The sequence below is a fragment of the Sceloporus undulatus genome, chromosome 2, assembly GCF_019175285.1.
Source record: "Sceloporus undulatus isolate JIND9_A2432 ecotype Alabama chromosome 2, SceUnd_v1.1, whole genome shotgun sequence".
Taxonomy (NCBI): Eukaryota; Metazoa; Chordata; class Lepidosauria; order Squamata; family Phrynosomatidae; genus Sceloporus; species Sceloporus undulatus.
The window spans coordinates 228,255,856-228,272,138 of record NC_056523.1 but is presented as its reverse complement, the minus strand read 5'-3'; the positions used below and the strand labels follow the sequence as shown (position 1 = coordinate 228,272,138).

Below are 16,283 nucleotides of genomic sequence, written 5' to 3'. Positions count from 1 at the left end.
CGGCCATTTCCATCTTGGCCTGTTTCCCAGGACTTTAGGGAAGCTTTGCCTCCAGTGTTGCCAATCACCCTTGAAGGAAATTCCCTAATTGGCTTCCGGGAATGCCACCAATTTTCCCGGAATGGGAAAAATGTCCCACCTCGGTTGGGGTGGGACATCCGGATCAAGGGATGGGACTTCTGGATCAAGGGTGGTACTTCTGGGTCAGGGCACGTGCAAGGCACTATGGGAAGGCTAAAGGGGTACGGGACTTCCAGGATGAGAGGTATGGCAGGAGGTTTTTGGGGGGCGGGAAGGTATTTTTGGCCAGGTTTTTTGGGCGGGAAGGTTGAATTTCCCTGAAGGCTGAATTTCCCAGAATCTTCCCAGAAATCTAGCAAATTTAGCAAATGACATGGAAAAACTTTAAAAATAAAATTAAATCTCTCCCCCCCTCAATTTCCAGGAAAAATTCCTGAAATTGGCAACACTGTTTGCCTCCTCCAAGGCTTCTGCCAAGAAACTGGCCTTCTTATTGTGAGGCCTGAAGTGTCTCTGGCACAGTTAGAATGGGAATACAAAGAGGAGGGAGGATTTCCTTCCCTTCCCCAAACCAAACAGCAACAGGGATGACAGGGTGCTTGTTAAGAAGAGAGCTGGTGTGCACATTTCCAGAGCCTGGCTCCCAGAATAAAAGCAGTTATGTCTTACTGGCATTTGCTCTTGACAGCCTAAACTGGGCCATGTGGCTCTACCATTTCTGTGGCTGGTAGAATATAGCTGAGTGAAGAGCCAAACCATGATGGAACAGATCTGAGTTCACAGATCTGCCCTGAGGGCTAAACTATACCACAGTCACATTCAGCAAAGCCTCCATTTCTTTTTAACTTCAAAGTATGTATGCACAACAGACTATCCCCCCACCAACTGTTTTCCTCCTTCTCACATGGGAAGTACAAAAAGGAAATTACAGTTGGCCCTCCTTATCCACATATTTTTTTATCCAAGCGCCCGGGGCTTGAAAATATTCCCAAAGAGTATAAATTCCAAATAGCAAGCCTTGATTTTTCATTTTATATAAGGGGACACCATTTTGCTCTGCCATTATAGTTAATGGGACTTGAGCATCCACAGATTTTGTTATCCACGGGGGATCTTGGGATCACAGCCCAGTGGATAACAAGGTCCCACTGTACTTATGAGAAAAAAAATACTGCTGTTGGTATGGGAAGGGAATATATTTGGGGCAAGCAAACTTGCAAGGTCATAGGCCCTACTCAGTCCCTATTCACATAACATTTTGTGTGTCACTCCCCCAACTTCCCATATAGGATTAAGACCAAAAAATTCATAACACCCATTTCCTTGAAATTATGTTCAAATTAGTTTTCATCCTTCCTGAATCTGTAATTCTACACACTGCTGGCTCCTCATGAGATTGCATGTAGGGTTTTAAAGTAGCACTCTTTTGCTATTCTTTACTTGCCACAGCATTAACTGCATGTATACATCCAAGCAGCCTAAAAGTCACAACTTGCAAGCATGCAGTTTTTGGATTTAAGCGGGACTCCTTTGCCTCTGCAGCCAGAAATGGCTGGTGGCTCCCATATCTGTAGGGGAGATGGTTTTAGATTATGGTTTCAGACAACGTTTCAGGTTTTAGACTAAACTGTAAAAGACCTATCCAAGGTGCTGAACCCGCCACCTTTAAAGTTGAGATTAAAACCCAGAGTGGATTCATTATCCCACTGTCATGGACATCGCCAGTGATTGCTTTCTGCCTCCTACCTGTGCCTACAGGCTTTGAGGCAGTGAAAGCACTTACTCTCCCAGCATGATGATGGCCTTGCAAGTACTTTACCCATTACCCTCCATAGCAGAACTAGGGACCACTTTCCTCTTTGCAGGGTAATCCTCAGGCACTCCTGTGGTGTTCCTAGCAGCCATACTTACAAAACCCAGGTGCCCCAAGAGCCAGCTTTGGCGGGGGGGCTCTGAGAAGTAGCGCAGTCTCTGGCACACAACATAGAAGTGGTAGCAGAAACCAACAATCCTCTGAAGCAGGTAGAGGAGCAAAGCCAGCAGCGAAAGCCACAGACCAGAGATGGCCAGGGTCCGGAAGAGTGTCTTCTCCAGCACCAGCTCCTCCAGGATCCAGTCTGTGAAAGGCAACATTCTGCAAGAAGAGGAGACAGAATCCTTGAAGAGAGACACACAAAGGGGAGGCTGAAAACAGGAATTAAAGCGAGCCTCTGCTCCACCCTTTCTTAGGCAGGGCGGTTTGGTAACGGCTCTCCATTCACATTTCTTCATTTCCCTTTCTGACACATCATTTGTGATGTCATGAGCATGGAGTAGCAGCCAAGGGACTGAGAAGCCACCTGGAGGAGACAAATCCCACCTGCTGCAGCTCAACTTTCAATTGCCCCTGCTATGGTGTACCTCCTCTGACTGGCAACAGAATACAGAATCATAGAATCACAGAGTTGGAAGAGACCCCAAGGGCATCCAATCCAACCCAATTCCACCACGCAGAAGACACAATCAAAGCACCCCGACAGATAGCCATCTAGCCTCTGTTTAAAAACCTCCAAAGAAGGATACTCCACCACTCTCCACTGTTGAACAGCTCTTGCTGTCAGGTGGTTTTCCTAATGTTTACATGGAATCTCTTTTCCTGTAGTTTGCATCCATTGTTCTGTGTCTTATTATCTGGAGCAGCAGAAAACAAGCTTGAACTCTCCTCAATATGAAACCCCTTCAAATACGTATAGAGGGTTATGATATCATATAGAGGGTGGTGGAGTCTTCTGCTTTGGAGGTCTTTAAACAGAGCCTGGGTGGCCATCTATCAGGGGTGGTTGGATTGTGAGCTCCTGTATGGCAGGGGATTGGACTAGACAGCCTTTGGGATCTCTTCCAATTCAATGAGACAGCAAAGCCCATTGCAAGAAGCTGCTATGGCCTCCCCTGTCCCTGGTCTCACTGCTACAGCAGTGGTGATGTGGAGGAAAGGCAATTATAGAGTGGAGGCAAACACAACAAATATGAAAAGGAAAAAAGTTGGGATATAAATATGCTGAATAAATAAAATAGACATTACAAAAACAAGAATGAGCTCCTAGTTCTCCTCCTAAATGCAAGACCTTTCACTATACTAAAAGAACCCTGCCACCCTCCTTCACCCACTGACAGGTCAAATCTCTGTTGAACCATCTTCAGATGACACATAGTGCAATCCTGTATCTGTCTCTTCAGAAAGTAGCTCCATTCTATTCAATACAACTATTTTGTAGGTGATAAGTGTGGCACAATGAAAGCATTACGAAGAGAATGTTGGACTCCCAGCTTGGCCATGAAACCCTTGGGTGACCGAGGACAAGTCATATACTTTCAGCCACAGAGGGAGGCAATAGCAAACCTCCTCTGAACAAACCTTGCCAAGAAAGCCCCATGACAAGGTTCACCTATTTATCTGTTTTTAAATAGAGATATTTGGGAAATCTGGCATTTAAAGGTTAGAGGCTCAGATTTTGCATTTTTGGCTTACCTGTTGCCAGTATCTGTAAAAAAATCAAGGTTTCAAGTTTCTCCCTTTGAGATTAATTAAAGAACAAATCCAGCAAAAACAGGTATTCCCTTTCAAAATATGAATCATAGAATCATAGAATCATAGAGTTGGAAGAGACAACAAGGGGCAGCCAGTCCAACCCCCTGCCATGCAGGAGATCTTAAAGCATCCAAGATAGATGGCCATCCAGCCTCTGTTTAAAAACCTCCAGGAAAGGAGACTCCACCACACTCCAAGGGAGTGTGTTCCATTGTCGAACCGCCCTTACTGTAAGGAAGTTCCTCCTAATGTTGAGGTGCAATCTCTTTTCCTGTAGCTTACATCCATTGCTCCAGGTCCTAGTCTCTGGAGCAGCAGAAAACAAGCTTGCTCCCTCCTCAATGTGACATCCTTTCAAGTATTTAAACAGTGCTATCATATCACCCCTTAACCTTCTCTTCTCCAGGCTAAACTTCCCCAGCTCCCTAAGTCGTTCCTCATAGGGCATGGTTTCCAGACCCTTCACCATTTTAGTTGCCCTCCTTTGGACACGCTCTAGTTTCTCAACATCCTTTTTAAATTGTGGTGCCCAGAACTGGACACAATATTCCAGGTAGAGCCTGACCAGAGCAGAATAGAGTGGCACTATTACTTCTCTTGATCTAGACACTATACTTCTATTGATGCAGCCTAAAATCACATTGGCCTTGATAGATGCTGCATCACACTGTTGACTCATGTTCAATTTGTGGTCTACTTGGACTCCTAGATCCCTTTCACACATAATCTTGTTCAGCCAGGTTTCACCCATCCTATATCTGTGCATTTCATTTTTCTGCCCTAAGTGCAGTATTTTACATTTCTCCGTACTGAATTTCATTTTGTTAGCTTTGGCCCAGCTTTCTAATCTATTAAGGTCATTTTGAATTTTGATCCTGTCCTCTGGGGTATTAGCTACTCCTCTTAGTCTGGTGTCATCTGCAAATTTGATAAGTATGCCCCCAATTCTGTCATCCAGGTCATTGATAAAGATGTTGAATAGCACTGGGCCCAGGACAGAGCCCTGTGGGACCCCACTGGTCACTTCTCTCCAGGATGAAAAGAAGCCATTGTTGAGCAACCTTTGGGTTCGGCCGGTCAACCAGTTACAAATCCATGTAACAGTTACTTTGTCTAGCCCACATTTTAAAAGCTTGTTTGCAATAATGTCATGGGAAACCTTGTCAAAGGCCTTACTGAAATCAAGATATACAGCATTCCCTTCATCTACCAAGCTAGTAATTTTATCAAAGAAAGAGATTAGGTTTGTCTGGCATGACTTGTTTCTCTGAAACCCATGTTGACTTTTTGTGATTATGGCATTGCCATCTAGATGTTCACAGACTCTCTGTTTAATGATCTGCTCCAGAATCTTTCCTGGTATTGATGTCAGACTAACTGGACAATAATTGTTGGGATCCTCTTTCTTCCCCTTTTTGAAGATGGGGACAATGTTTGCCCTCCTCCAGCCTGCTGGGACTTCTCCTGTTTTCCAGGAGTTTTCAAAGATTATTACTAATGGCTCCGATATTACATTAGCCAGTTCTTTTAATATTCTTGGATGTAGTTCCTCTGGTCCTGGAGACTTATATTCATTTAGATTAACAAGCTATTCCTGTGCTATCTCCTTACTTATTCTGTGTTGAAATTCCCCTATTCTGTCTTCTGCTCCATTTTTCTCAGGTTGAGTACCCATTGTCTGTTCTGAGAAGACTGAAGCAAAGAAGGTGTTAAGTAATTCTGCCTTTTCTCTGTCCCCTGTTAGCATTTTGCCATCTTCTCCATGCAGTGGCCCTACCATTTCCTTCTTCTTCTTTTTGCTGCGGACATATCCAAAAAAGCCCTTTTTGTTGTTCTTAAATTCTCTAGCAAGCCTGAGTTCATTCTGCACTTTTCTGACTTTACCCCTACACATGCCTGCTATTTCTTTGAATTCCTCTTTGGTGATTTCCCCATTTTTCCATTTCTCATACATGTTCCATTTAAAACTTAGCTCAGTTGAAAGTTCCTTAGTCATCTATCCTGGTTTCTTGAGACATCTCCCATTTTTCTTCCTCATTGGAACCGTTGGAAATTGTGCCTTCAGTACCTCCTTTTTGAGAAACTTCCATCCGTCATGAACTCCCTTCTCTTTTAGGATTCCTCACCACGAGATCACCCCAGTATTTTTCTAAGTTTATTGAAATCAGCTCTCCTAAAGCCTAGACTGCGTGTCTGACTATGCCTGGCTTCTCCTTTCCGTTATATAACAAACTCCAGGAGCACATGGTCACTGCCACCTAATGATCCCACCATTTGCATGAACTAAGTCATCCTTTTTGGTTAGGATCAGATCTAAAATAGCTGATCCCCTTGTTGCCTCTTCTACCTTTTGGACAATGAAATTGTCTCCAAGGCAAGTGAGGACTTTGCTAGACCATGAGGATTTGGCTTAGTTTGACTTCCAGGAAATATCAGGATAGTTGAAATAACCTTTCACTACTACATCTCTCCTTTCTGTTTAGAAAGACATCATCCAATTCCTCCCAGGGTTGTAGCCAGGATTTTGGGAAGGGGGGGGGTCCAGACTAAGTGCCACCATTATAATGGGGTTTGGGTGCGGCAGCGTGGCAGCACGCACCATTCATTTTATCTAACGGAAGGGGGGGTCCGGACCCCAAGAACCCCCCCCCCGGCTACGTCCCTGTTCCTCCATCTGACTGGGGGTCTGTAATAGACTTCCACAGTAACATCCATGTTGTTTCCCTCCCGTTTAATTTTTGTCCAGATGCTCTCCACCTGGCTTCCAGGATCACTGTCCCTGACATATAATGTCAGCATATAATGTTATTCCTCCTCCTTTCCTGTTTGGCCTGTTTCTCTTGAAAAGTTATACCCTTGTATTCTTACATTCCAATCATGAGACTCATTCCACCAGGTTTCAGTGATGCCTATTATATCGTATTTGCTTTGTTGTGCTAGGAGTTGAAGTTCATCTTGCTTATTCCCCATGCTCTCCGCATTAGTGTAGAGACATCTTAGGCCCTGTGTCCCTCCTATTTGTATAGGAAAAGAACTATGGAGGAAACAAAATAATTCTTAGGCAATTAGATTTCAGATGAGATTGAAGCATAGCCTTTGAATTATCAGTCAATAGTATAAGTGGTCTGAGACCAGGGCTGAAGTCTGGAGATCAGGATTCGATTCCTAGTTCAGCCATGAAATCCACTGTGTGACTTTGGGCAAGACACACACTCTTAGCCTTATGGAAAACCTTCTGTGAACAAATCTTGCCAAGAAAAACCCCTTAAGGTCACCACAAGTTGGAAATGACTTAGGGGCACCCTACCCCCGACCCCCATCACCACATTTCCTGAGTATATGTGCACAGGATTGAAGGGAACTGATAGTGCCACTCTGTTCTGCTTTGGACAGGCCTCACTTGGAATACTGTGTCCAGTTCTGGGTACCAAAATGAAAAAAGAATGTTGAGAAACTGGAGCGTGTCCAAAGGAGGGTAACTAAAATGGTGAAAGGTCTTGACACTATGCCCTATGAGGAACGGCTTAGGGAACTGGGAATGTTTAGCCTGGAGAAGAGAAGGTTAAGAGGTGATATGATAGCTCTGTTTAAATATTTGAAGGGTTGTCATACTGAGGATGGAGCAATACAAATGGTCCTAATATGTCCTAAGTCCCCCATCTATGCCTTCAACAGAGCATTCTCATGTTTCCCTACTTAGCTCAGCTGTTACCGCCTGCTATTCAGGATTGAAATTGCCATCAATTCTATTACTGTATGCAGGGAGGAAACTGTGCACTGTATTTTCACAGCACAGCATGTTCCCATATGCCTTGGGCAAGTCACACCCACTCAGCTTCAGAGAAAGGCAATAGCAAACTCTTCTGAACAAATCTTGTCAAGAAAGACCCATGACAGGTTTGCCTTAGGGTCATAATAAATTGGAAATGTCTTGAAGGCACAACAACGATAACAACAACAACAAACAACAAATCCAATGTTGTCTGTGTTCTTTTGTGCTTGACTGAAGTCAATCCTGAAGCTTCAGCACTCTGCTTAAAAAACTTTTCTTTGGCTGCATACATGGCTTCCCGTTATATAGACAGACATCTTTGCCCTTAAGCCACTTGTTATTTGCCAACAAAATCAACTAAAGGCAAATATCTACAGTCTTCATTATAGTGGTGACAAGCAGCTTACCTATAAAAAAAACCAAGGGGTGTGTGATTCCAAAAACTACAAGGCATGCCTTCAGGCAGTGCACCAGTCATTATGAGAAGGGCCAGGTATGACCATTGCCAACAACTTCATCTGGAAGAGGTACTTGACCCACTAGGCATGCAGCTGTGCATGGGTTCATTGTTTCATACATTCATGCAGTTGGAGAAAAAATAGATATTGCTAATTATATGTGAAAGGGATCTAAGAGTCCCAGTAGACCACAAGCTGAACTGAGTCAAAAGTGTGATGCGGCAGCTAAAAAGGCCAATACGATTCTAGGCTCCTTAATAGAAATATAGCGCCTAGATCAAGAGAAGTAATAGTGCCACTCTATTCCGTTTTGGTCAGGCCTCACCTGGAATAATCCTGTGTCTAGTTCTGTTTCCCACAATTCAAAAAGGATGTTGAGAAGCTGGAATGTGTCCAGAGGAGGGTGACCAAAATGGTGAAGGGTCTGGAAACCATACCTTATGAGGAGAGACTTAGAAAGGTGGGCATGTCTAGCCTGGAGAAGAGAAGGTTAAGAGATGCTATGACAGCCCTAAGTATTTGAAGGGTGTCATACTAAGAATGGAGCAAGTGTGCTTTCTGGTATTGGACCCAGAACAATGGATACACACTACAGGAAAAGAGATTCCGCTTAAACATTAGAAGGAACTTTCTAACAGTACAAGCTGTTCGACAGGGGAATGCGCTGCCTTAGAGAGTACTGGGGTCTCTTTCTTTGGAGGCTGTTTTCAAACAATGGCTGGATGGCCATCTGTCAGGGGTGCTTTGAATGTGAATTCCTGCAAGAGGTTGGACTGGATGGTCTCCTCCAACTCCATGATTCTAATTGTGCTCCATGTGACATTAATGCAGATCTGACCACCATGTCAACACAATAGACTTATACCATGGAAATAAATCTGCCTTGAATCAGGAGCTGTACGGCTATTGCTTCTAGGATAAATGCAGAGTCAAATTAGCCTCTATATTGCAAGAATGGCAAAAAAATGGTTAAAAAATAACCCAGGATAGTCCTGGGATGGGCTCCAGCATAGACAGGGTTCAGGAGGGTTTATGGTCTCTGTTCAGGGACCCAGATTGGGGTGGGGTTGAACAATGTATGGCAAGGCAAATATCTTACTCTGTAGGTAGGGCTTGAAGTAAATTGAACTCATAGGCCTGTTACAGACTGCCAAAATAAAGCTGCTTCGGGTCTCTTTGGAGGTATGCTGTTTAAATGATGCATGGGTCCTAAGAGTCCGGAGGTCGCGCCAAAGCCACACTCCATTCCTAAGCACTGGAGGGCAGCTTTGGTGCAGCTTCCGGATTCTTAGGATGCGTGCATCATTTAAACAGCATACCTCCAAAGAGACCCAAAGCAGCTTTATTTCGGCAGTCTGTAACAGGCCATAGTCCCCCCCCCCGCCAACCTTGGCTAGCCCAGTCAACAAAATCTATGCAACTTAGCATTTCTTGCTTTGCTTGCTCTGCCCCAGAGTTCCCAGTTAACTTGCACCCATTTGCAATGAATCCTAACCTCAGGTGGAGTAACAAGCTGGGCACCCTGCCCCTTTCTCCATAGTGGGATTAGTTTGGGCATAGGAGAGGAAGATTTAATATTGGATTATGGTTATCGCATACTCAGCCGGTGTGGTATAGTGGTTTGGATTTTGGACTATGACTCTAGGTTCGAATCCCCACTTGGCAATGGAAACCATAAAAAATAGCCATGCAAATAAAGGCATAGGGGCCAGTGGAAATGTTCTGAATGTATACTCACACTTGATGCCACAGCAGTGACCACATGTCTAAGATTTTATCTGCAACGCCTCAGTTTACAGAGTTGTTTTTTTTAAAGCTCCACATATAAGAGAGAGGGATTTCATGACACTCTTTGTAAACTTTTATTTATCCAGGTGTTTGGTGGAACAATTTTAATTGTGTCCCACTCTCTCAGTCTCTCTCTCTCTTGGGGGAGGCCATGGCAAACTACCTCTGAAGAAATCTTGCCAAGAAACTCCATGATAGCGATGCCGATGGCACATAACAACAGCAGCGACAAAGTGTGGTGTGCTGTTTCAATGATTTTTGTCGGTTTTAGCTTTCCTGTTTTTAAACATATTCCTAATACTTTTTAATATTAGGAATATTTAATTATTATTTTGAACTTATGTAATCAGTTTTAGTTTTGTCTTTTTAAAGTATTGTAAGCTGCCTTGAATCCCATTTTGAGAGAAAGGCAGGATATAAATCCCATTAAAAAATAAAGATAATGTCCACCTTGCATGACAATCCAAAAACTTATTGTTGCCTGGCTGTCATTGCTGTCATCCTCATTGCTGTTGTCACTTATTCTATATCCCCCCAAGGAAGCTCATAGAGTTCAAGCTGCCATACGTAGATGTATATATTTGAGTGTTGAACTATGACTCTGGAGTCCAAGGTTTGATTCCCAGCTCATTCATGGAAACCCACTGGGCAAGTCACACTCTCTCAGCCTTCTCAGGGAAAGCAATGGCCAACCCCCTCTGAAGAAACTTGCCAAGGAAACTCCATAATAGCTTTGTCTGACAAGTCACCATAAGTCAGAAATGAGCTTGGTGACCAGGGTTCGATTTCCAGCTCAGCCATGGAAACCCACTGGGTGACTTTGGGCAAGTCGCACTCTCTCAGCCTCAGAGGATGGCCATGGCAAACCTCCTCTGAACCAGTCTTGCCAAGAAAACCCCAGGATAACCTTAGGGTCGCCATAAAGCTGGAAATCCCTCGAAGGCCAACGACAACAACAAAGTTGGAAACGAATCGGAGGCACACAACAACAACAACAACACAAGTTAGAGAAACTGAGAGAAAGAGCTGGAATGACAACCACACGTGCTCCACCAAACTACAAACCCTAGGATCCCATAGTCTGGAGTTGTAGCCGTGGTACAGGTCCATTGCCTTGACATGGTGGTCTGATCTGCACTGATGTGGAATATGTGCAGATGGCATGGAACACTCTCTGAAGCATAGAGTTGGAAGAGACCCCCAAGGACCATCCATATGGCTGTTAAAGTGGGATCAAACCGGATTATTTCTGCAGTGCAGATGCAGCCCTAGGAGGCAAGAGTCCAGCTCCTGGGCTGCTCAGCACTGCTTAAGGACACTTAGGGCTGAATCCAGGAAATCAATTGGGATTGAAGTGGACGCCCCCCCCCATGCCTAGATCTAGCTGCCAGGTAAGCCTGGCTCCTCTTACCTGACTGCACCAAGGCTTCTGCCCTCCACCTTCCCTCCGCTTCGATGGACAGATGAAGAGGAGCCCCCTGGTACCCACCTGAGCCTGCAGCGCTGCCTGGGTCCAGAGGCTCCTGCTGCCCCCTTGCGGCCAGAAGGAGCACCTGCCTGCCTTCGTCCTGCTCGCCAAAGCAGATCGGGAGGGTCGCTCCGGCTCCCCCTAGTGGAACAAAGGTGGCACTACAGATGGTGCAAGCCACCTGCTGGGACTCAAAGTGTCACCCCCTGCACCCCTCCATTGACCACCACCACCTCCTCCTCCTCCCTTCGCCCCACACCACACACTGGGAGGCCAAATGGCCTCAATCCCAAGGAAAAGAAGGCAGCCCCAGGTGTAGGGCCTTCAAGGAAGAAAATGGAGGACATGATGACCCAATAAAAAGAAGGAGAAGAAATAATAGATTTGTGTGTTTTTTCCGGGCCATCTGGCCCTGTTCTAGAAGGGTTTGTTTCGGACGCTTCACCAGCAGCTGGAGCTGGCATCGTCTCTGATTCAGATGCTGGCGAAACGTCAGAAACAAACTCTTCTAGAACACGGCCACCCAAAACCCACAAAAAGCTATGGATGCTGGCCATGAAAGCCTTCGTCTTCACTGTTTAGATAATATTTGGGCATGTCCCAGCCATTTGAAGATCCTGGACATAATAATAATAATAAGAAGTTGTTGAGATCATATTTAGGTATATCCTAGCCATCTGAATGAAGATCCTGCACATAATAATAATAATAATAATAATAATAATAAGTTTTATATAATATTTGGGCATGTCCCAGCCATTTGAAGATCCTGCACATAAGAAGAAGAAGTTGAGATAATATTTGGGCATGTTTTATTGTTTTATTGCTTTTTTTTACTGGTTTTAATTATATGATTGAATGATGGATTTTAATCGATGTATTGTACTGTCTTTAATATGGGGGATTGTTGTTGGTATATTTTATATCTGGTATCTTTGTACTTTGTATTTTTACTATGTTGTAAACCGCCGTGATCAAAGGAACGGCGGTATATAAATAAAGTCTCATTCATTCATTCATTCATTCATGTCGCAGCCATTTGAAGATCCTGCATATAAGAAGAAGAAGTTGAGATAATATTTGGGCATGTCGCAGCCATTTGAAGATCCTGCACATAACACAACAACAACAACAACAATACCCTCATCTCTCCACATTTGTTGCTTTGAGTTTTGCGGATCTGATTATTCACATGTTTTATTAATATGTTCTCTCTAGGAATATCTAGGTCTTCCAGTGCAACTCTATGGTCAGTTTTAGCCAAAAGTCACACTGAAGCATTCCTAGAGAGAACACCCCACTAGGTGTTTGTAGTTCCTCCAGCGCAATTCTGTGGTCAATGGACAGTATCACATGATGGGTTTTGCAGCTCCAATCTGAAGTCACTCCTGGTCCAACCATGCGAATTCATGTTAAAATGTGAATCACACGTGATTGCTTTCTATGGGGAGTACTTCCGAGCCAGATCCAAAGTCAATCAAAAGTGACTCCTGATTTTTGTGAATTCGGTAACAAGCGAATTCACAAAAATTGCTTTCAAGCCCACTTCGATTTCAATCCGAACTGGTCTGGTGTGGAATGCAACTTTGCTTCTGTCCTCCTGGTATACCCTCCCCAAACCTCCAAGGTGACAAATTTCCCATAATGCAGAGCTGCAATTTTGCTCCATTTGCTTCCGGTGCTCCTTCATGAATGGAGGCTGCATAATATTTCTTTTAATAATAAAAATAATAATAGTTCATTAATAATAATAATTTCTTTCCTGCGTCTCCTCAAGGCTGGAGGTAGGGTACCCAAAGGAGAACAAGGCACTGCAAAATAATAATAATAATAATAATAATAATAATAATAATAATAATAATATATTTTGCTGAGGCACCAGAGCTCTCTGGCAGAGAAGGCTCAAAGTCTCATGACACTACAGTTCCCAGAATTCCATAGCACTGAGCCAGGACAGTTAAAGTGGAGTCAATCCGGATCATTTCCCCAGTTCGGATGCAACCTAAGAGAAGGCAACTGTTACAAAGGGAAGGAGAGTGGATTGGATTCAGAGAGGAGGTATTTTAGGGAGCATGGAGAATAAGGGAAAATGGATCGTTTCTGCACTCCTCCAAAATGGGTTTCCTTCAGATCCAAAGGATTTACTTCCAAGTAAAGCTGCAGCTTCTACACTGATTATTTTGCAGTGAAAGAATTTTTAATAATAATAATAATAATAATAATAATAATAATAATAATAATAAATGGATGTGGGCTCTGACACGGAGGATAGATATCGATGTGGCTGAAATGGGTGTGGGCTCTGACATGGACTCTGAAGTGGCCAGTGGGGTCCCATAGGGGTCTGTCCTGGGCCCAATGCTATTCAACATCTTTATCAATGACTTGGCATACTTATCAAGTTTGCAGATGACACCAAAATAGGGGGAGTTTTTAATACTCCAGAGGACAGGATCAAAATTCAAAATTACCTGAATAAACTAGAAAGCTGGGCCAAAGCTAACATAATGAAATTCAACAGGGAGAAATGTAAGGTACTGCACTTAGGGTGAAAAATGGAATGCACAGATATAGGATGGGCGACACCTGGCTGAATGAAACTACGGAGTTTATCAAATGGGACAGGGGGCTCTTAATTTTGAAAGAGAAGATAGCGAGATCAATTCAAAAATTCACGTGATTACTTATCACACCTTAAATTCACTGTAATGGCCTGCCCGAACGCAGCCCAGATTCTGTGCAAAGTAAGCAATCCCATCTGTGGGTTCTTAATTATGAATTGGCACCCTTGTGCATGCTCAGTGAGACCCCAGATGACTGGAGCATAGCATATACAGGCGAGTGAGAGAGAGGAATCAAGGCACCCCACAATTTACAAAAGAGGTTGGGGGAGGGGCAGGAAGAATGGTTGAAAGAACATGCTCACTTCACGTTAAAATGAGCATATATTCACTCTTGTCACGTTAAAACGTGAATATAATGGTTATCCAATAGCTCCGGGTCCATGCCTCTTAATTAGCAGGCAGCAGCCCCCCCCCCCAGCAATGCTGAAGGACAAGCGGAAGCAAAATTGAAGCAGAATTGCAATGTGGCTTCATGGGAACCCCTCCTTCGAGATGATTGGGGGGGGGACCAAGACCAAAGCAGACATATACATCACACCGAACAATAGCGCACTGAGTGCGAAGTTGCCTAGGAACAGGGTTTGTGACTTGACTAGTTCACCGAATTTACTTAACTGTGGATTGACGTGTGATTGTGTTCGGAGTGCGTTTGGACAGCCAGCGATTGCATGTGGTAACCTTTTGTGCAATAACGTGAATATGCATGATTCCGTTCAGGATGACACTGGTTTATACTTCCAATTTCAGTCGTATGATATCGTCCTAGTATACCACAAGTTGAGTCTACAGTGCGATGCAGCAGCTAACAAGACCAATGCGATTTTAGGCTGCATCAATAGAAGTATAGTGTCTAGATCAAGGGAAGTAATAGTGCCACTCTATTCTGCTTTGGTCAGGCCTTACCTGGAATACTGTGTCCAGCTGTGGGCACCATGATTTAAAACGAACATTGAGAAACTGGAGCATGTCCAAAGGAGGGCAACTAAAATGGTGAAGGGTCTGGAAACCATGCCCTATGAGGAACACCTTAGGGAGCTGGGTATGTTTAGCCTGGAGAAGAGAAATTTAAGAGGTGATATGATAGATCTGTTTAAATATTTGAAGGGATGTCATATGGAGGAGGAAGCAAGCTTGTTTTTGCTGCTCCAGAGACTAGAACACAGAACAATGGATGCAAACTGCACGAAAAGAGATTCCAGCTCAACATTAGGAGGAACTTCTTGACAGTAAGGGCTGTTCGACAGTGGAACAAACTCCCTCAAAGTGTAGTGGAGTCTCCTTCCTTAGAGGTCTTCAAACAGAGGCTGGATGGCCATCTGTCGGGGATGCTTTGATTGTGATTTCCTGCATGGCAAGGGGTTGGACTGGATGGCCCTTGTGGTCTCTTCCAACTCTATGATTCTAAATTTTGGAGTGTGTTTGGAGTTCCTTCATGACCCCAAACTGACCTGCCAGGCTTGCAGCCATAATCCTAAAAGCAGTGGGTCAGGTAGGCAGATGAGTCAGCCTCACAAGACCCTTGAGAAGCAACACTTTGGAAATTCCCCACAGAAAGGTTTGGGAGTTGCAAAAGGGAAAACCATCATCTCCAAGAATAAAGGTCTCACACTTGATGAGCCAGTGATTAACTTAACTCGTCTACCTTCTCCCCCCACATTGTTGTCAGACCACTTTGCCCCAACAAGACAATGCAAAGCCTTTGTTTACAATGGCCAAGCAACCAAACACCTTTTGTTCTCACCATCAAGCACCTTTGCCAGAAGCAAGATTTTGCCTTATAAAAACCCCAGACTTTTGCCTGTTTACTGGGCCAGTCTGGATTTCAGGGGGAAGCTCTGTCCCTTTGAACCTTGACCTGGCTCCAGACTCCTGGTTCCTGGCCCAGTCATTCTGTGACTGAGCCTCATGCCATCCCCATCATATTCCATTTGGACTCCTGAAGAAGCCTACTGAAATAAGTATAGCCTTAATACTGTCTTGAACTATTCCCTATTTCCACTCTTGATTTCCCAAGCCTTGTATGAGTGTGTGTATGTTAGAGAATTGCGTGTGTTTCCCTCCTGCTTTAATAAATTGGATATTAATTGTAGAAGTCTGTCTCAGCTCCATTTATTGGAATCTCCTGGTCTGCTCCATATACACAACGGGAGGTGATTCTGCAGGGCTGTCGTAGTAAGCCCCTTCTTGCAATATTGAGCTAATAATAAAATTCCCCTAATCAGACCCTTATTATTATTATTATTAACCTTTATTTATGAAGCGCTGTAAATTTACACAGCGCTGTACATGCAATCTTTTTAGTTAGACGGTTCCCTGCCCTCAGGCTTACAATCTAAAAATACATGATACAGAAGGAAAAGGGAGTGGTGGAGGGAAAGGGTAAGAGGTCCAGCAGTTCCTCTCTACCTCCGAGGTCTGGACCAAGGCAGATGGACTGGAGGGAGGGCAAGGCTTCATAATGGATGGTTAATCATTATCCAGAGAAAATACATAATCACAAGTAGTATCATTTGTGCTGTGCGACGTGCGGACGCAACACGTCTGGTACGTCAAGATGGCGGCCCCCGTGTGAATGGGTGCTGCC

General features: G+C 44.1%; 1 protein-coding gene across 1 annotated transcript in view; it reads right to left on the bottom strand.

Moving 5' to 3' along the window:
* Positions 1-11,170, bottom strand: part of LOC121920602 (cytochrome P450 4F22) — a 40,211-nt gene extending 29,041 nt beyond the window's left edge. Inside the window, exons 1-2 of the mRNA XM_042447731.1 lie at positions 11,019-11,170; positions 1,933-2,155 (exon numbers count right to left, since the gene is read on the bottom strand). Coding sequence (XP_042303665.1) covers positions 1,933-2,154 — 222 coding nt within the window. The 5' untranslated portion in view covers position 2,155; positions 11,019-11,170. The remainder of the gene's footprint in view (positions 1-1,932; positions 2,156-11,018) is intronic.
* Positions 11,171-16,283: the final 5,113 nt, after the last annotated feature.